Source organism: Prionailurus bengalensis, chromosome A2 (genome assembly GCF_016509475.1).
Source record: "Prionailurus bengalensis isolate Pbe53 chromosome A2, Fcat_Pben_1.1_paternal_pri, whole genome shotgun sequence".
NCBI lineage: Eukaryota > Metazoa > Chordata > Mammalia > Carnivora > Felidae > Prionailurus > Prionailurus bengalensis.
Window position 1 is genome coordinate 163,618,749 of NC_057348.1, and position 20,455 is coordinate 163,639,203.

The 20,455-nt window shown below is 42.0% G+C and overlaps 1 protein-coding gene across 22 annotated transcripts in view; it reads right to left on the minus strand.

Annotated features, from left to right (window-relative positions):
• KMT2C (lysine methyltransferase 2C) overlaps positions 1 to 20,455 on the minus strand; it is a 287,946-nt gene that overhangs the window by 40,635 nt on the left and 226,856 nt on the right. For 16 of the 22 annotated variants that reach the window (XR_006298642.1, XR_006298641.1, XM_043589991.1 and 13 more), the window contains 12 exons: positions 18,255 to 18,435; positions 14,893 to 14,997; positions 14,517 to 14,564; positions 13,375 to 13,512; positions 13,160 to 13,192; positions 12,911 to 13,060; positions 7,686 to 7,818; positions 7,233 to 7,447; positions 5,888 to 5,961; positions 4,586 to 4,768; positions 2,113 to 3,972; positions 1,341 to 1,633 (listed from right to left, as the gene is read on the minus strand). Coding sequence is in view for 20 of the 22 variants with exons in the window: in XM_043589991.1 (XP_043445926.1) it covers positions 1,341 to 1,633; positions 2,113 to 3,972; positions 4,586 to 4,768; positions 5,888 to 5,961; positions 7,233 to 7,447; positions 7,686 to 7,818; positions 12,911 to 13,060; positions 13,160 to 13,192; positions 13,375 to 13,512; positions 14,517 to 14,564; positions 14,893 to 14,997; positions 18,255 to 18,435 (3,413 nt within the window). In the remaining 2 variants the exon portion in view is untranslated. The remainder of the gene's footprint in view (positions 1 to 1,340; positions 1,634 to 2,112; positions 3,973 to 4,585; positions 4,769 to 5,887; positions 5,962 to 7,232; positions 7,448 to 7,685; positions 7,819 to 12,910; positions 13,061 to 13,159; positions 13,193 to 13,374; positions 13,513 to 14,516; positions 14,565 to 14,892; positions 14,998 to 18,254; positions 18,436 to 20,455) is intronic. The other 6 variants (XM_043590000.1, XM_043589997.1, XM_043589986.1 and 3 more) reach the window with 3 other exon arrangements.

Here is a 20,455-nt window from a genome sequence, read left to right on the forward strand (position 1 = left end):
TAATTCTTGCTAAGTACCCTATAACGTACACCATCTCTGAGCTCTAAAGGTGTATGATCTAAGACAACATAACCTGCTACCAAGCAGATGGAATCAATTGTTTAGAAAGAAGCTTAATACTATTGCAGTGGAGTAAGAGTCTTCTCCTTTTTCTATATCTATGGAGGCTGCAAGGAGCAGGCTGACTGGGGGGATGCTTGAAGAAGGCTTATAGGCCTTCTGTCCTTGAGAAGACAAAGGCACAGGTATGATGACTGGATAGACTGATCTATGTGCTTGAGAGGAACGACTACAGAGGCATTAAGAGATAAACAATGACAGGTATAATGTGTAAAAATTTAGTAGATGAATAAATTGTAGGACTATTTTTTTTTTAACATTTATTTATTTTTGAAGGAGAGAGAGACAGAGCGTCAACAGGGGAGGGGCAGAGAGAGAGAGAGAGAGAGAGACAGAGAGAGAGAGAGAGAGAGAGAGGGAGGGAGGGAGGGAGACACAGAATCCGAAGCAGGCTCCAGGCTCTGAGCTGTCAGCACAGAGCCAGATGCGGGGCTCAAACTTGCAAACTGTGAGATCATGACCTGAGCTGAAGCTGGACGCTCAACCGACTGAGCTGCCTGGGCGTCCTAGGACTATTTTTATTATTTACACTGTAGCTCACTCTAGAAAGAACTAAAAGTAAATTATAAGTAAATATAAAGCAGAGCAACAGGTATAACTGAGGAAGAAAAAAAGGAACGTTAAGGATAAGACTGTAACATGGCGGTAGGTATTAGACTAAAACCCACACGTGAGAAAACTAAAAGCACATCGTAAGAAACACTCTATTTTAACATGTTTGGCTCCAACCTTTCTACCAGCCACTTCAAACAAACAAACAAACAAACAAAACCACTAGTTTCACAACCCTCTCTAACCGAGAAAAGTTCCTAAAGGAAAACATCCCATCAATTTGGAAATCGCCACAATTATTGACAATGTAAGTTAAAAGGGAAAATTCAGGGACAGGACAATACTCACTCATCACATCACAGGAGGCTTTCACAGAATGTGGTAGTGACATCTTAGAGGTCTGACTGCTGTGATAAACCACATCACTGCGGCCGTAACGTAAACCTAATTCAGCCAATGCTTAATAACCAAGGGAATGTTTTTAGAGTCTGTAGAGTTCTCAGAGGTTACGAAAAGAAAAACCCATGACCTCCCATTAGTGGAAAATAACACTGATTATACCTCAAAGGAAATCGCAAAGTGAAAAGGAGTGACAGCCTCTTAGGAGTAACTTCATTTGTCTATTTCCATCTAGTAATTCGAAGCTGGCACGAAACTGAAAGCATTACCTAAATCCGTGAGGTCGCATCCCCATACCAGTAACATCAGGAGGATAGGGTCCACGTGGATCTTTTGGGAAAACTGCGTATCTGGGTCCCAGAGGAGGGACAACAGGAGATCTGATGCTCCCGGGATAGGGGGGCGGAGCCCTAGCAAAAGCCTGGCTGATGCTGTCCGGCTGCCAGTGCTGCAGGGGCGCTGGAAGAGGCCCCGCTACTGCATCCTGGGACCCTTTCTCCTGCCGACCTGCCATCTTCTTCTGCTGTTGCTGCTGGAGAATGATTTCACGTAACTTCTGCCGCTGGATGGAAAGAAACGAAGATCCCTGGGATTTCTGATAATGAACGAATGGCTTAAGTCTTAATACTTCCAAAACGTACTGCGAAAAATGCTTAAAATATCTCAACGTTCAAAGTATTGGACAGAACACTAGTCATACTTAACTACCCAACAGATTATAAAAACAAAGTAATAATTTGGATACTTTTTTTCCTTGCCACACAAGTATCCCAAAATTGAAAGCTTTCACATTTAAGAGTCATGAAGATCAAAAATTCAAATTTTTGAACAAATTCATGACAACCAAAAATCAGATGCAGAATAAATCAAATTCAATTGTATTATAATTTTACCAATTTCATTTTTCTTCTTTGCGGAAAAATTCCACAGAATAAGAAGATAAACTTTAACATCTGTGTAGAAATTACTCAGCTTAATGAAATGCCTAGCTTTCCGCAATGATACATTTAAAACATCTATGAAGATACAACGTGTTTTTACCTGTCTCAATTTCTCTGTATCTGCTTGTGACATGTTTACGGTACTCTGCGTCTCAGTGACCCCGGAAGTTGGTACAGGTCCAGGAAGGTGGGAGACGCTGGAAAATTGTTGGCTTTGAGAACTCATTGGAGAGTTTGAAGGCGCACTGAAGCTCCCCTCTGATCCAGGCCTTGACTGACCAACATCATGGGCAACTTGACTTGTTCCAAAAGAGTCAGACTGAGTTCTTGGAGTCATTGGAGGCTGTTCATATGCATCCCGAGTAGCAGACGGGGAAACTCGGCTGAAAGTTTCTGAAAGACTAGGTCCAGGTGGCCTAGGACTTGGGGAACATGTATCAGGCGGCCTTATCAATGGACCAGATAAAGCTGCTCCTCGATTTTGTGCTGCTTGCAGGAAAGGATCCTGATTTGGCATGAGGACCGGTCTTGTCATTGAGGACCTAGGAAAACCCTCTGAAATCCTTGGCCTTGGTGCTGCTGGTGGCTGAGAGTAAGGTCTTGGTGTTCCAGGGGGATGCGCATAGGGGTCCGAATGCCTCTGGTTCGCGGCCGGCGGCACAAACAAGTCTGCTTGTGTAGGCGGCCTTGGGGTTGGTGGCTGCTGACTGTAGGGGTCAATCGCGGTGGGCCGGGGAGTTCCAGGAGGTTGAGAGTAGGGGTCTGGGTTGGAGCGAGATGTTCCCGAGGGTTGGGGGTAAGCATCTACAACAGGGCGTGGAGTCCCTGGGGGCTGGGAATACGGGTCCTGAGATGTCGGCCTTGACATGGTTCCAGGCTGGGAAAAAGCCCTTGAGGAATGGGCCAAAGACTCATTTGTTGCCGGATGTGGGGTCAGGGGAGGCTGGCTGTATGGGCCACCTGACTGGCTGTGAGAAAAGTTCTCTCCAGGTCTCGGTGCAAACGCAGGCCTCTCATAAGGGTCCACAGACAGTCGCCTTGGTGCCTGCGACACCGGCCCATAGGGATCCTGGGAAGGTGGCGGGGGCTGCATCGGAGCCTTGAAGGGCCCAGGGCCACTGTCGGGAGGTGCGGGTGTCAACAAGGGCCGTGCGTACGGGTCAGGAATCCGCTGTCTCTGGAACACATCTGCCCTGGGAGACGGTTTGCTGAAGTGATCGCTGGTGCCAGCTGCCAGAGGGCCTTTTGCAGTCTGCTCGGCAACCACCGGAGACCGGGGGAGGCCCGAGGGCTTGGGAAACTGGTCGGTCATCGTAGGTCTGGGCGTGTCTGGAGGCTTTGCATAGGGGTCACCATTTGCCGTGGAGGAAGCACAGAAGTCTCTGACTGGGGACGGCCTATTTGCCGTGGCCTCACTCACCGGAGCAGGCCTGGGGACTGGGGGCAGAGGAGCACAGTTTTCCACCAGGGCAGTGGAATTTCTTCTGGAAAACCCGTGGCCCCCAGGAGGTGGTCTCGGAGTCCCAACCATTTTTGCATAAGGATCCACTGGGGAGGGTGGCCGGGAGTGAGCGGACCCAGCTGAAAACACCTGTGGTGAAGGGGGCTGACAGGTCTGAGGCTGTGACAGACTCTCCTGGACGGGGCCTCGGGCCGGGGCTGCAGCCGGGGGAGGAGCCTGCGGTTTCACGAACACGTCGTCTGACGACGCGGACGAGGGGGCGCTGGGGAGCTGCTTCGGAAACAGGTCCTTATGGAATGCCTGCGCAGGAGACGCGTTCCCGTTGCCAGGCTGGGGGGTCAGGGGGCTCTGTATGCCGCTGCTCGGCGTGTCCGAGCCGGACGGGGCCACGGGGGGCTGCGCGCCAAGCTGCTGCTGCTGCTGCTGCTCGTTCTTCACCTGTTCGAGCTTCTGCGTGGCTTCGATTTTGGCTTGCTGCTTACTCTTCTGGCGCATTTGCTGCGAGACAGGAAAGAAGAGGCACTCGCGTGGTTAAGGAAGAACGTGACTGTCACGGGAGGAAAAAAGCCACGGGCAATTAGTGTGTCGGAGGTCACCAGTCGCCAGACTGCGCCCGTGTCAGATTATAAGATTATAAACTCCGGAAGAGCACAGGTGATTATAAACTCCACCACAGAGCACCGTGGCTATGCCCCAGGCAATATGCTATTTGCAACATTTTAATGAGCTTCCCCAGTCGCCTGAAATACAGTTTGCTGAGAAAGGTGGGTATTTTCGCAATGTCTATTTATTTACTTTTGAGAAAGAGACAGAGAAAGAGAAAGCAAGAGAAGGGCAGAGAGACAGGGAGACAGAGAATCCCAGGCAGGCTCCGCACGATCACAGGGCAGAGCCCGGCACGGGGCTCGAGCCCACGAACTGTGAGCCGGAATCCAGAGTCGGATGTTTAACCGACCGAGCCACCCAGACGCCCCAAAGGTAAGTCAACTTTTAACCACGTTTTCAAACTCTGGTAAGAACTATCTTCTGAAATAATGACATGAATTACTTCCTGTCCTCTCGAAAAACAAAAATACAATCTAAAAGCAAATTATTTTAAAAGACCATATACCTGTCTAAATTTCCATTCCTGTTCATGTTCCGATTCTCTTTGCTTTAACGGATCTTTAAAAAGGTCCGAATCAATGCGAGAGCCAGGATCGATGCTGTCTTGCTGTTGCTGCCTCTTCAGGGGATCATTTGACATCTGTACTTTATTAATGCGTAAAGCAGCCCTGTTATCTCTGGCTTTTTGCTTTGAGAAAAGGAGAAGAAAGTTATCTCCCAGCAGACGTTAACATGTTTCGAGAAATAAAACTTATGATGAACTTTCTAAGAAAAAGTTGGGTTAAACGGTTGAAGGGAATTGAAATAGAATCCTTCACAGCTTCTGGACTCTTGTGCCCAGAAAGCATCCGGACACTACCCCACCCTCTCCCGTTTTTAACGCATGTCGCCTCCACAGAGGACACCTCTCTATCTGAGCCAGGCCGGACAACCCAGAGGTAATCTGCCATTTTCAACCCTTATCTTCACAGATCCTTCAAAGACGGAAACATCGGCATCCCTCTTAATTTAGAGAAAAGGAAAATATCAAGTCAATCCTCCAAATCTAAACTCTGGAATTTGGAGCTTAGCATTGGAGAACACAACCGAGGAACGCTAAAACTACACTACCACCTTAGTATAATCAAGCTAAAACACAAAGCATTGTCAACACATCAGAAAACGTTTCTGCTTTACCCAATCGTTATCACTGACAACAGGTACCCTGAAGATCAAGTTGGAAGGTAACGGGATATTTTTTTTTAAATAATAATGTCCACTTAATATGCTTTACAATGGAAGCAAGGATTTGGATCCAGCTGACAATCTTAATTTGGCTCTTTGGGAGAAAACAATTCACCACCTGAACTGTGGACCTTATAAAATATCCTAACAATCCCTTGCGAAGTTCATGTTTCAAAAGCTCCTTAAAGGTGTCTAGATATGTCTCTTTCAAGATACAGTCTTGACTAAACCTAACACAAAGAGAGATTACTGTGGAAGAGACTGAGGCACACTGATGCAGCCTCAAACAGCAGTAGTCTTTCAAAGAGATAAAAGAATTTTAAAGTGAAATGAATTAAACATGCTCCTAAAATAACCGATTTCAATCTTCAATATCCTGGTTCTACCAACTAGCTTATGAGAAAACTCCACATCCTATCTCAAGACATAATAGGAAATCACTATAAAAACAAAGCTGTGTATTAGTTGTGCAAGTATTAACATGTGTTTTCTGCAACAGAAAATCTTTATTAACCTACGACAACAAAAGTAAGGTTTGGGTACTGTGTTTAACAACAGGACACATGGGAGGTTTGGTAAATACCACGTAAGGCGCTCTTTCCTGCGAGCTCGCTTTTCTCCACAGCTTGGCAATCTGCTTCACTCTCGTCGTCCAGTCTGCAACAGAAAAGCATGGTCCACACCTTTATGGATCTGCGGTCAGGACGCATCGCCACGTGGTGTGGACAGTTCAACTTATTCTGGCTGTGTGTTCATGAGTGAGTAACTCTTTGTACAGCACAAAGTTCCGGGCGTGCAGTAGGCCAAATGAGGATTTGCTGAATGTAGTATGGCCTTATTAAGAATCTCACTTGTAGACTGGGGGAGTTTTTAAACTGAAGGGGCTAACCAGCTGAGAAAATGTTAAGCCAAACATAATAACTTCTCTCAACCATGTAAGATGCTTCAAGAACCAAAGCTAAAAGTTTCGTGAAACATCAGTCCTCCAGAGAAGTCTCTCAGTCGGACCAAAAGGAGGTAATCGTAATTATACATAAGCACCTCACCAGCGTTTGTGCACAACAAAGACATGCAAAACCAATCATTCCAAGCCATTGCTATGAAACTTACAGTGTTGGGACAGTAAACAAAATGAAAGATGGGTGAAATCAACAGCGGTAAAAGTAGAAACGAGGTTTTTAAAAAGCTTCAAAACCCAAAGAAAATGGAAATCAAGTGACAGGTCAACAGCCTTAACATAGTATTTCATGAGGTTCTAGAATCACACAGTAAAACTATTAAAGCATTGAAGAGAATTGCTTAAAAAAACCATAGCTCTGATCTAAGGATAATTTTTCATTGACACAAAGCAACTCAACAGAACCAGATATGCTCATCTATCAACAGCAAATAAAAGTGTGACCAGTAGTACTTGAAAAAGAGTAGGAGGGGCGCCTGGGTGGCGCAGTCGGCTAAGCGTCCGACTTCAGCCAGGTCACGATCTCGCGGTCCGGGAGTTCGAGCCCCGCGTCAGGCTCTGGGCTGATGGCTCGGAGCCTGGAGCCTGTTTCCGATTCTGTGTCTCCCTCTCTCTCTCTGCCCCTCCCCCGTTCATGCTCTGTCTCTCTCTCTCTGTCCCAAAAATAAATAAAAAACATTGAAAAAAATTTTTTTAAAAAAAGAAAAAGAGTAGGTATATTCCTTTAACAGACAACCCTGCACTGAGCCACTGATTTTTGTCGTTGTTGGATAAGGTAGCGTTTATTTCTATCAAGATGTTTCTAGACATCTATGGAATCTTCTCACCGTACACAGTCATACAAAATGAAAACTGGTGTTGATACGTGGACTTCCTACCACAGTCACCGATGGAAACCACCGGCAGGCAGGGCAGCATGACCTACTCAGGGCGGTGGGTAACACAGAGAGCCACACTAGGTGTGAATTACCAGGGAATTCCTCCTTCAGGCTGGGGAAATTGATGTTTGTGTAGAGAACAGGTGCTACTGTTGCCATTTCACCCAGAGCCTCCTCCTTCTCCCATTTCAGCGTGCTTCTCTGGGCATTTGACATTGTATCGTTCTCTCCCTCCACCGTGGGAGCGGATGACGTCCAAGAGCTGTTAGGATCACTTGCCATCGGATGAAATGCTGGATTTTTATCCCTGGCAGATAATAAATAACTTTACTTTGTAAATATAAAATTACCTTCTAAAGACTGTGGGCAAGCACAAGTTCATTAAACCCTCTTGTTACAAAAGAGCTACAATGTTAGATCATCTGCAGCAAAGATCCTGATATACGAACGTACGCTTAGTGCACAAGAACTTAAAACAGACTAGCATTTATACAACAAAAATTAATGTTATTTAAGTTTCCATGGAAAATGAAGGCTTCCAATACCTGGTATCAGTGTAAGGGGATTGTGCTACAGTAGAGAAAGTTCCCAATCCACTTCCAGGAGGCAAAGAATTATGTGGGAGGTGAGGATTGGGTCCAATAAGGCCATTCATGAGTGGCATCCGCGAAAACACATCTTCAAAGAAGAAAACACCACTTCAGTTTGCATATTACTCATAAATAATTTTAAAGAGCAGCTTATTTATAAATAACATGTCTAAAGAAAAACTTCTAGCACTATTTAAAAGTAGGATTTGTTTCAATGTTAAACTAAAATATTGCGTAAAGAATGACTTTCGGTTATATTTTGCAATATGGTCCCTGTACTTCTGTTTACTTCATCATGGTATACTGAAAATGGCATGTGTTTTGGAGTCTGAGAGCTTAACTGTGCTACCCGTTAGAAGCTTAATTTTGCTTCCTGTCGGAAGGGACTCAATCACTATTCCTGTAACGTGAAGGTGTTCCCTACTGTCACAGACACAACGTATGTGGGGTTCTCAGCAAGCGCCTATATGCAGTTCACTATTCAATACATATTAGCTCCACAAAAAGGACTCTCCCAGCAAATGCTCCTACATTTTATTAAATAGTCTTTCTCTTCTTCACTCAAAATTTACAAGCAAATGCTTCCTTACATTTTACTCTTGCTCCTGTTGATACAAAAAACCATCTATGATTAAATTGGTACTTGTTCTAAAATTATTTGGAACAAGCAATATTTCATCTACTATTATCAAACAGATGATTATTGCTAAAAATACGTGCATTCTGTTTGGGACCTAATTTTCATTACTGGCTTGCCTTTCAGCCCCCAAACACATTTTTAACTCTCATCCCACTTTACGCACAAGCTTCAAATACCTGTCTTCTTTCCAAACAGCCAGTAGGCAAACCGTAAGACCCTTCCTCTCCTAAAGCATGTAACTCCAACCTTGACTACGATCTACTGTTCCAAACAATTTAGGAATTAGCCAACTGTCCTTATCCGAGCAGTTTTCTGTACCTTCAAAAACCTCCTCCCAAATTAGAGACATACTCTGAAATAATAAACACAAGGCCTCTGTTGCAACAGCCAGAACAACACTAGGAGATCCACTTCACCCATCACCCATCAACCATACAAATGAAAATACAGTGACAGAGTTGGCTAATACTTGGCCCGGCTGGTATAATGGTAGAGTACTCCTAACAATCACTTTGCCACACCATTAGAAAAAGGAATAACCAAGAACAGTGTCTCACCCACATGTTTTACACTACACGATGTCCTTTCACCTACCAGACCCTCTGACTAGAACAACACTCTACTATACAGAGTTCCAGGTCCTATGTGTGAGGATACTGAGGCTGGTCACCTGCAGGTTTTCAGGACTTTGTCTCCAGGACTTCCTAAGAGCTATGTGACTTCCCAGTTAGGGCTTGTTCTCCTACATGGCAGAGCTGGGCCCACTGGATCAGAACTCCACAGCGACAAGTGTCCCAGTGTGTCTATATTCATGCCAAGGATAAGATTAAGGAACAATGTTTCTGCTTTTATTCAAAGGAGAATGCCACCTCTATTTTCAACTTCACTGAAAAGTAGGTTCCATTAAGGGATATGAGATTTCACTGAAAAATGTCAACCATCTTGGGGCGCCTGGGGTGGCTCAGTGGGTTAAGCGTCCGACTTCAGCTCAGGTCACAATCTCACTGTTCATGAGTTCGAGCCCCGGGTTGGGCTCTGTGCGGACAGCTTGGAGCCTGGAACCTGCTTCGGATTCTGTGTCTCCCCCTGTCTGCCCCTCACCTGCTCACGCTCCATCTCTCTCTCTCTCTCCCTCTCTCAAAACTGAATAAATATTTGAAAAAGAAAAATGTCAAAACGTCTTTCATGTAATTAGCATAAACAAAAGTTTCTTTACTGGTAATGAGAATGTGACCCATGTCTGTCATCACTATCTTAAGCACAACATGGCCATATTGAAACTTTTCATAATAATAATAGCTTACCAAGCCCTTCGTTATATGCCAAGCACTGTTCTGAAAGCTTTACACATATTAACTCTTTGATCCTCATAATAACCCTAGGAGCCTAGGGTTATTACAGGTAGCACCAGGGAAGCAAAGACCTAGAAGTTAAATAACTTGTTCGAGGACACATAAATGCCAAGCATTCCTCATTATTGTTATTTTAATTAAGAAGTGTCTCTTTTTCTCTCAAATCTACCATACCCCCCCAACCTGATCATCCCAGTTTATAAACGTAACCTCTTTCAAGGAATGAATCATGGTAACAATTGAAAAGCCACTTCACTTAACCTTCAGTGAAAGTGATTTCAAGTTACTCTATCTCAATCTTCTCGAAATCTCCCTTCTCCATTTTCTGACCTTCGGGATTACTGTCCACACGTTACACTCTGGCACCCTTTCTTACCCTCCCATCGAAGTTACCCCACTGAGGATTACCAACAATCTTAGTGTCCGATGGAACGTCTTTCAGGCAACTCATCCTACCTGACATTGTAACTTGTCTCTAACGATCCTCATTTCTAAGATCCTATGCTTCTCACTCAGTCTACGTCACTGTTTCATTTTTTCACTTTCACCTAAAATCCTTGAAAAGGAAAAGGGAAAGGAACACTTAATTGCACGTGTACTACAAGCCAGGTGAGTTAAGCATGTGACGGGTCACGTTTAACCGAAGAGTTCTTCGGGATTCTGTGTGCTATGGCAGCACATCCTCTTCAGAAACCTCAGCCTTCCCACAACTTCAGCTAGTGTCTCTCCACATGCAATTCCTCGATTTTCACCTATAGCCTCGAACAGCTGCGAGTCAGTCCGCCCAGAAGTCAGAACAACGTGTGTGTCCCACTTCTAACTAACAATGGTCTAAAACTAAATTTGTCACGCCTCCACTGCCACCCTCTGCCACACACACACGCACAGCCGGTCTTCGCTGTTCTGGGCTTCTAGTTTACAGCCTGATTACCTGTAGGCAAACCTGGCTCCCATACAGTCTAATTCGGTTTGCGTTCCACGTTTCCTTGTGCCTCACATCCGTTCAGTAGCAGACTCCGACTTATTCTAACATCACTATCACTCACGTCCCTTTCTTCTTTTCAATTAGCATTGCAGATATATTTCCCTGGAACCCAAGTTTTCACTTAGTTCCAACCACAATAAACTCATCAGTACAACCCTCGTGTCAAATTCATTTCCAATACTGACGTCAGAGCTACCCTGCCAAAACCTGTAACCCATCAGGTCACGTCACTGGTGTGAGACCTCTGAGCAACCTGGAGAAGAAACGGCAACTGGCACAGCCTGTCTCACAGCCGCCTACATACAATCTAGACCCAACATGCATTTTCTGCTTTTGCCCCTTAAATGCTACCCACTTACCGCTTCTCCTCCGCTCTGGAAAATGTTCAAGTTGCCATTACTGAACATCTATGTGTCACTCTGTATGTTACCTGATCATGCTTTAAGTTACAATTATTACTCTTTGAGACATGACTGCCAAAATCTTAACCACTCTTAAAGCTCTACCTGAATTCTGGTCTACTATGATATAACTCAGCTGTATACCTCAAAGTCCATATACTGGGATTAAAAACTCTGGACGGGGTGGGGGGAGGGGGGACCATTAATCTCTGTATTACACATAAGCAACCAACAAAACAAACAAAGGCATCCCCTCAAAACCTTTCAAAAATGAGCCTATACTGTTAAAAGCATTTAAATAATGACGGTAAGATCTTTTCTTTAAAAAGGCATCTTTAACTGATTTGATTTCTAAAATACAGACTTTGCATTTCAGAAAACATGGAGATGGTTTTTTTTTTTTTAATAAGTTGAGAAGAGAAATATTGAAGTGTTGCATTTCCAATCATTAAGAAAGCACATGGGAACAATTAAGACAAGAAGCACTTGTGATGAGTCTGTTTTATCCAAATGTAAATCACATGTTTAGTCTAGCAAAAATCAAGGTAAACTTATGTTTAGAGGCTAAACTAGCAGTAACTAAAATATTTTAATTATGTGCATTATGGCATTCTGCATGTATGCACAAAATTGGCAGTAAAAATAATATTACATTATTTGCACGTTTCAGCACTTATACAAAAACAGTGTAACAGTTTATAAAAGTATCATTAAATTACTCAGTTCAGTATATCATCATGAAGCAGTGAAAACAAGATCTAGAGAATTGGCCCTATGCTCAAATCACCAGAGACACATGCCAACACAGGACTCCAAACTACCCCCACGGGAGACTCCCACACCTGCCACACCATCTCTTCCCCTCACTCTACAAATTTTAAATCTAGGCTATCCAATTTCAGCTCTCCAGAAACATGGAGAAATTCAACCCTTAAGTCTTATGTGGCAACTAGTTACAAGCAGGCCGAAGAAAACAGATCAAAGTAGGCAGATTTGTACAAAATGAGAAATCTGGGGGCACGTGGGTGGCTCAGTCGGTTAAGTGTCTGACTCTCGACTTCGGCTCAAGTCATGATCTCACAGTTCAGGAGACTGAGCCCCAGGTCAGGCTCTTTGTTCACAGTGCAGAGCCTGCTTGGGATTCTCTTTCTCCTTCCCTGCCTGCCCCTCCTTAACTCTCTCAAAATAAATAAATAAACTTAAAAAAAAAAATGTGAAGTTGACAGTAGAGAAAAGTCAAGGATTTACTCTGAACAGATGTGCTGAACACATGTTCTGTGGTGTGCTCCATAGAGATGAGGACAGATATGGCCCTAGCCTTCAGACAGTTCACAATCTAAAGGGAAAACCATAATTACCCAAACAAATATCTATGTTTGTGCCACACACTGCAGTGAAAAGCATGGGGCCGGGTGAGGAGGTGGAGATTTGCTAACCGCTGAGGAAATGACAGCGGGAGCGGCAGCGGGACTGGGTCAGTGAGCAAAAGGCAGCCAGGTGGAGGATCATTCTCCAAACGTGTGTGCAGGAAAGGCTGGGCAAACAGGAGCCCAGCTGGGGAAGGGAAGCCAGCAGGTACTCCTCCCCCACGGCCCCGACGGTGAGAAAAAGAATTCTGCTCTCAAAGTGGGTCACAGATTGCCAGAGAAGTTCAGGGAGGCAGGGGTGTGGCTGAGATCAATTCAGATTATTCTCCCGTCACCACAGAGGAGGGTTTTCTCCTATTGGTTCCTAGCCATTGTTTCTAAGGGTCGAGGCCGGTCTGCTTCAGGAACGCACACACGCTGCAGAACCGTACTTACGGAACTTTTCTAGAGGTGACATACCCTGGCTGTGTATGGGCAGCAGCTGAGGTGCAGGCGGTGGGGGAGGCTGTGCTAGCGGGGTCGGCTGGGCGGTCGCGGGACTAAGCACGGCGGTGAACAGGTCTTCAACATCCTTCCCTCCAAGCTCTGTGAGACAGAATCGTAGCGGTAATGAGATGAAGAGACTACCGAGCCAAAGCACCTGGGATGCCATTGTCAGAAACTCGAAATACAGAACGCAAATACCTGGAATTTTATATAACTTTCCAAGAATTGCTCCTAGGATAGAATAAAGAAATAGAAACATTAACAACTACCATTTCAACTTACGGATACAAAATAGCATTTGACACAGAAATGATCAGGACAGAAGTTAAATTATAAAGAAGCATGCAGAAATCTTTGAAAATCATATTTACTCATGTCTTTTAGAAAGCCTAGATGTAGGGCAAATATTTTACCATCTGTGACCATTTTGTCTAGCTCAGGACTGAGGATTCCATCTAGCTGCTCCTCACTTAGTGGTCGTGAACTGGGATTGACACTTGGCTGAGGCAAAGACGATGCGTCATCAGCGACAGGACCAATGTCTATGCCGGCTGGAGGGGCAGAGTGAGTAGATTAAAAGCGAATCCTGAAGAGTCACGTAAAATGCATGACACTGTTTACTGGCATTAATACACGACAACATGATTAAAACGGAGCAATGAAAAGTTTGCAATTCTAAACTAATCAGGATTCTTGTATCAATCTGAATAGTCACATCAGGAAAAATCAGGCACGATGTATTTGTAAACTTAGGTGCCATTTAAAGTTATATTTTCATCGAAGAAAACACATCTCCTGAGGAACAGAAGAACACTCCTGAGTCTGAACGTCCACAAAACATAAGCACCACATTATTACTTTGGAATCTACAAGAAGATTGAATATACAGTATTCAATATACAGCCAACTGCTTTAACTTGGAAAATAGTGGTTTCAGATGTATAGCTCAACTATCGTATGTAGTGTAGGACACAGGAGGGATGGAATCTCACGTAATGAAATGCTCTAAAATTCTCAATGGTTAGTAAACTTAATCCTTTTGTGAGTAATTTCAACTACAGACCATGTTTTGGAGATATTCTGTAGTCACAAAACAAGACATTGCTTATGTTCCTAAAATAACGGGCTTTGTTTCGTATAAATTGGTTTTTAGGCAAAAGTCACATTTAAAAGTGGTCTATCATCTACTTTATCACGCTCTCTCGATACTGCTGCCATTAAAAACTAAAATGTAGTCTGCTCTTCTTTGATCCGATATTAGGAATTAACTCTCTAACATGTGGGTAATATTATAAATTACATATTAACAAGAATAAAATCATCCATTAACGAAACAAAACAAAACAAAACAAAAGAGGAGCTGCTGGTAAAGTCATCCACAGCACAGCACAGCTGCACCATGCTTCAGCTGCAGGCACAGAGGGAAAGCAAGGATGGGTTAGTGACAAATTAGCACTCTAGCAACACGCATGCACCTACAGGCTGTTTCAGCTGAAATCACTATAAAAAAGAAGACTACTTCTAGTCAGCCGTCATCCATTACTCAGTTTCTTACCAAATGGAAAAGGTGAGCTCTCAACCTGGAAAGTGCATAAATCAAGACCTACAAGACCCAAACCAAATAAAATGGATGATTACCACGGGACCGGGAAGCGAGGGGCAATGCAAACAAAAGAAGAAACAAGATACAGCAAGACTGTAGGGCAACAAGCCTTAAGTTTGATGCAATTAGAAAGACAACAGAAATTAACTTGCTATTTCCTCTCCTAAAGCAGAAAAGCTGAGGTAGATCAAATAAAATGATGAGTTCTTTGACAAAGCCAAAACAAACGTTTTTTCAGTTTCGGAGAAAAGACTAAACTTGTTCCACACACACATATACCTCTCATCGTATCATAAAACAGACACTAGACAAATATAGACATATATACCTGAATGATCAACTGATTTTGCAAGGTCATCTGAAATTATTCCAAGAATGTCATCATCTGTGTTTAAGACTTCAGAAATATCAGCTAAGGGGTCATCAGTCGTACCTAAGCATAGCAAGTATATTTTTAAAGTCTCAATATTGTCCTAGACATTACATTCTAAAACACCCTCACTCATTCAACCACTCACTAAATATCTAGACTACACAGAAGCTAAGTGCTAGAATCATAAAAAGTTAAGATTATTACTTCTAAAATAAAGAATTTTTCGAAGACAGTACATGCCAATGTTTTGAATAACAAAACATTAAAAATTAAGACTTTTTTGTTTTGTGACTAATATATATCAACAATAAAACTTAAAATAAATAAATGCAATAAAAGTGAAACAGAATGCTATAACAAAGCAAAAAAATGCATTAAGAAAGTAGCATCTCTAAAAGTGACATTAGAAAATAAAACACAGAAGATAAATAAAATATGAAAGTCAAACCCATTACTTAGAAGTTTCTTGTGAAGTATAGTAGGTACGATATAGTTCGATGCCTGCTTCCAACTCTGATCTTAATACTGATTAATCGTTCACTTATTTATCCAAAAAATGTCAGTACCCACAGAATCATGTCGATGGACTATGTTAAAAGGCATTGTTCCAGCCACCGGGAATTCAGAATAACCAAAACAAAGTGCATGCCTACTTGACTTTCACAGAAGGAGTTAATAAATGAATGGTATCAGTATAAATGCTATGAAGAGAACAAGAAGGAAAAAGGATAAGAATAAGATGTGGAGGTGACAAACTATTAGATAAAGTAGTCAGGGAAGACCTTTTAAAGGACATGACCAAGGGTAAATATAAACGGAATAAGGGAGTGATACGCAGGAAGACAGAGCGAATACTCCAGGCAGAGGGAAAAGCAGATGGAAAGACTGGAGCAGGAAGGGTTTTGCCAAGTGTGGCCAGTGTGGTTGACTGTAGTAATGGGGAGAAGGAGTGATAGGAAATGAAAAAGGCAGCAAAGTGAGATTATGTATGGTTTATAAGTCATGGTGAAGACTGAGCTTTAGTCCACAATATAAAGAACGGGAAGTTGGTCGAAGGCTGATGGCTCGCAGGGCACAGGACTGACTCTTACAGGGAAAGTGCCGGCTGCCTGGGGGCGGGGGGAGCGCCAGCAGCATGGGAAGTCTAGGTGAGAAGCGGTGATGCGGGCACCAGAGCCGCAGGGAGAGGGGAGATAGGACATGGCTGACTTTGGGATACATTTTGAGACAAGTTTGTGGATGGTATCAGGTGTGTGGTGTGAGATAATGAAGAGTGGAGGAGTTCTCCAAAGGCCTCTGGACTCATCAGTAAGACAATCGATTAGCTTTAATAATTACATCAGTCATTTAAGTTAAGGTACATCTGAATGTTTTAATCCAGGTCAGCTATGTTTTTACTTTAAAAAGGGAGGAGGGCCCATAAAAAACGGTAAGATTCTAGAGCAAATATCCCTGTAAGACACAAACAGTCTTGTCCCACTGAACAAACACTTGTCAAATAGAATTCATACATACAGAAGATTATAATCTTTCAAAATGAAAACCTGTGTAAATGAAATGCCCAAATATTTGTTAAGTGTTTAGAGAAATAAGCTTACATCAATAGTGTATTCTCTAGACATTTGAAGGAAAATTCAAGTGGATAATTCATTTAGGGATCGTGTGTGTGTGTGTGTGTGTGTGTGTGTGTGTGTGTGTGTGTGTTAAACCAACGGAATTCTACTACATAAATTACAAGTAACATTTTTTTAAACCACGTTTTCAAAGTTCACCCCACTTGACAAAAGGGATTTTCTACCCTACCAACACATCATTAGAACTGATGGAATGGACTACAATGAACGAAACCCAACAACAACAAGCCGCTATGACTAGTTAAGTTGCCCATTAGACCGTCAAGAGTCGTCCAACTGCAGAGAATGTCCGTGTCGTCTGGGTTCCAGAGTGGGTTCTACTCCAGCCCTCCACACTTTGGCTTCATCACCCAGCCATTCTCAGCGGCTTCGTGAACTTATCCATGTTTTCTCCCCGCTACAATAGGCCTTCTGCCCAGCATCAGTTCTCTTCCTCATAAAAACTCAAGTGCAAGTAACTTCTATCTAAATGGATTTTCATAGTAAGATACCCTTTGAAGGGTCTACAGGTCTTTCATTATGTATTTTAACAATACATAGACATGGATAAGAGCAGCTAGGTACTGTAAACAACAGAATTAAAATGATCTGCCAAGATTAAACAAATAAAAAGCATGGCCTTCAGGTCACTCCTTTAACTTCACTGTTCCTCACAATAAGGAAGATTGGACATCCTGTATGCGTACAAGGGGGTTGGTAAGATTGCTTCTAATCATTTCAAGAAGTTAAAAGACAGCATGTCAACTAGGGTAATGCCAGGTTAATGGAACTGTAACTACTTAATATATCAAAAGTCATCTTTCAGTAAAAGGTCACCTTAAGATTACTTTCAAAATTGAGTTATAAAATTTACTGAGTAAAAACTCTAATGGCAAAAAGGAAGCTTGTCAGAAAAACATTAATTTATAACTGATAGTGAGATAAAAATCTGGAAGTGGGGGAAAGTTCTATGATCGCAATTCCTACATGCTGAACTACTTAAGCTTCTAGATCTTTGTTGACATTAACAGTACTTTATAAATGTTATTTCTCATACCTTTTTCTGCTTCTCAATAGTCCCCATAGTCACTCTACCTAGGGTAGGGGTTGTCAATACAGGGGACATTTGGCAACATTTCTGATCATCACGACATCATAAGGACAGAGGTGCTAAGTGTCCCACGGGGCACCACAGCGCCACCCTCCAACAAAGACTTCTCTGGCCCAAACAGTAGTTAAGTGTCAGTAGTAAGAAACTGTGATGTAACACAACATACTCCACCGTATTAACACAGTCTGTCAGCCAGTTCCTGACTACAGCATTCTTTTGTTTTCCTCTTTTGAATTTCTTACGGCTATGAAATTAACAAAAATCTACCTAATTTAAGTCAAAGACTGTTACACTTATTACTCCTCAACTATGGCAAAATCACACACCTCTGTACATTATCCACAGCATGTTATAAACTGAATATTTTCCTTTGCAACTCTTGATTTTGGTGGTAGTTACACAGATAAATTTCTTTACCAAATCTTCTAGACCTGTCCACTTAAAATAGTTGCATTTACTGAATGCAAATTATACTTCCATGAGGCTGATTTTTAAAATGCATATGAGGCCAAACTAAAGCATTTCACAGGTTTAATTACAAGGAATACGAATTCCATATGGTAAAGAACACATCTGCAAATTATTCCACATACCGTGGGTTCCAGGTTTTGCTGGAGTTGATGATGAACTAAGCAGTGGATCTAAGGAAGGATCCAAGAAATTTGTGTTCATGTTTGTTTTATATGAAAGTTGAGCCGTGTCTTCTGATAGATTATCTAAACTTAGCTTGTTTTGTCTACTTGTATCTAGAAGATCTTTTCCAAAGAAAGCTTCCTAGGTAAAGATAAGCACATACGAAAATGACTTAGTTATAAAGTTCTAAGAGGGTTAACAGGTAATTCTGCTGTTTTGACAAGAAGGCAGAACTAACACAAAAACTTGGTATTCAAGAATACAGAAACTGAACATAGAAATATATAAACAATTTAGAAATAACCTGTCAATTCTTTTATATAGATTTCCCCTTATTTTTAAACAATTTTTATAGTTTTACTAGAGACAAAATTATGCATATAAAACCACACAATTGTACTGAGATACAATAATCCAATAATTCCAGGAGATTCGGCTACAATTAAATTTAAAAATTGATAAATTTATAATACCATTGGCACCTTCATTCATATTATAAGAAAAACTAAAGCTTCATAAATATTATTAATACTTATAGATTACTTGCAGAGAATAGCACAACGGTTTGATCTATAGCTTTAATATTTACATACTTCAGGTAGATTTAGTAACCTCATATTGACTCACATAACCACATTAAAGACTTAACATGCTATAAATCTGAAAGAGGGTTTTTATACTCATTTGAAACATAGTATGTGCACAAAATTTACTGCTGTTAAAGGCTTTTGGCTTTTCATTCACTTACTCATATTAACATTTCTCCGTTTCAATGTACTTCCACTAATCTAGAGACTAGTGTTTCAAGCTGTGTTCCTTACAATGCAAGGACCTCTCCAAAACTTCTCAAGGATCAATAAAGAGGACAAAAGGAAGCCTTTGGAACTCCGCCCCCCCCCACCCCCCTCCACTTCACTTCAATACAACAATTCCGCTTTAGTCTATTTTCTGTAAGGTGGTCTGTCTGGAAGAGGGATCCTTTGTAGGGGCCAATTTTGAAGAAAATCAACATTTAACACACTCTTGCAAAAGATACATATACAGGAAAAGGCTCGCTGCAGCATTTTTTATAGTACCACAGGAGGAAACAGCTTCAGTTGGTCTGTCAAAAGGCATAGGACTAAATAAATTACAGACACCCAAACTATAAAACACATCAACATTTTAAAAGGACATAGAGCTATGGTATCAAAGAAAAGCTCTGAAATACAGAATTAAAAGAAAACAAGTTGAATGATATGTCCAGCAAAACATAAAATACAAACTAAGATTACTTTCACTCATAATTTAATAATAAATTAAGAGGTTCTGAAAGGATAAATAACAAACTGTTAACAATGCTAACTTCTCAAAGGGGATGGGGAAGGAGCTATTTGTGAAACCTGATCAAGGTGATGATGTATTTGAAATTTTCACATTTTTTAAATGAACAAGCTGTTTCAGTATGAAAAAGACATTTGAGGGGCGCCTGGGTGGCTCAGTCGGTTAAGCGGCCGACTTCGGCTCAGGTCATGATCTCATGGTTTGTGAGTTCGAGCCCCGCATTGGGCTCTGTGCTGACAGCTCAGAGCCTGGAACCTGCTTCGGATTCTGTGTCTCCCCCCCGCCCCCCCCTTCCCTCCCTGGCTCTGTCTCTCTCTCAAAAATAAATAAACATTAAAAATTTTAAAGGAAAAAAAAAAAGAAATTTGAAAATCAGCAAAGCTGACCACTGGGTAGAGGATGGTTTGTTTCTTATACTAGCGATACTTTTATCATTAGGAAAAATGTTGAAGAGTAGAGCATCTTAATATTTAGAAACCATTTATTTCATGCCTTCAGTATTCAATCTGACATCATGATTAGCAACAATTTTTTTAATAACTCATGAAGATTTCAGTGCTAATTATCAAAAACTGTAATATTCCTATTAATTTGATGGTTTTCTATTAATTTCATATAAAGGAATGGCTCCACGTGGTTTCTAATTTGACAATGTGACTCCAAGAACCAACCAGAGATTTTAAATCTACTACAGGGGCTCCTAGGGTAGACAGGAGCACTAGGTTTTAGGAGACCACACAAATCTATTTGACAGATTATACAATTATTTATCGTTTATCTAGACACTGTTATGATTAATAAAGGAAAACTGGAAAAATGGCTGAATCCCTGTGGCTTT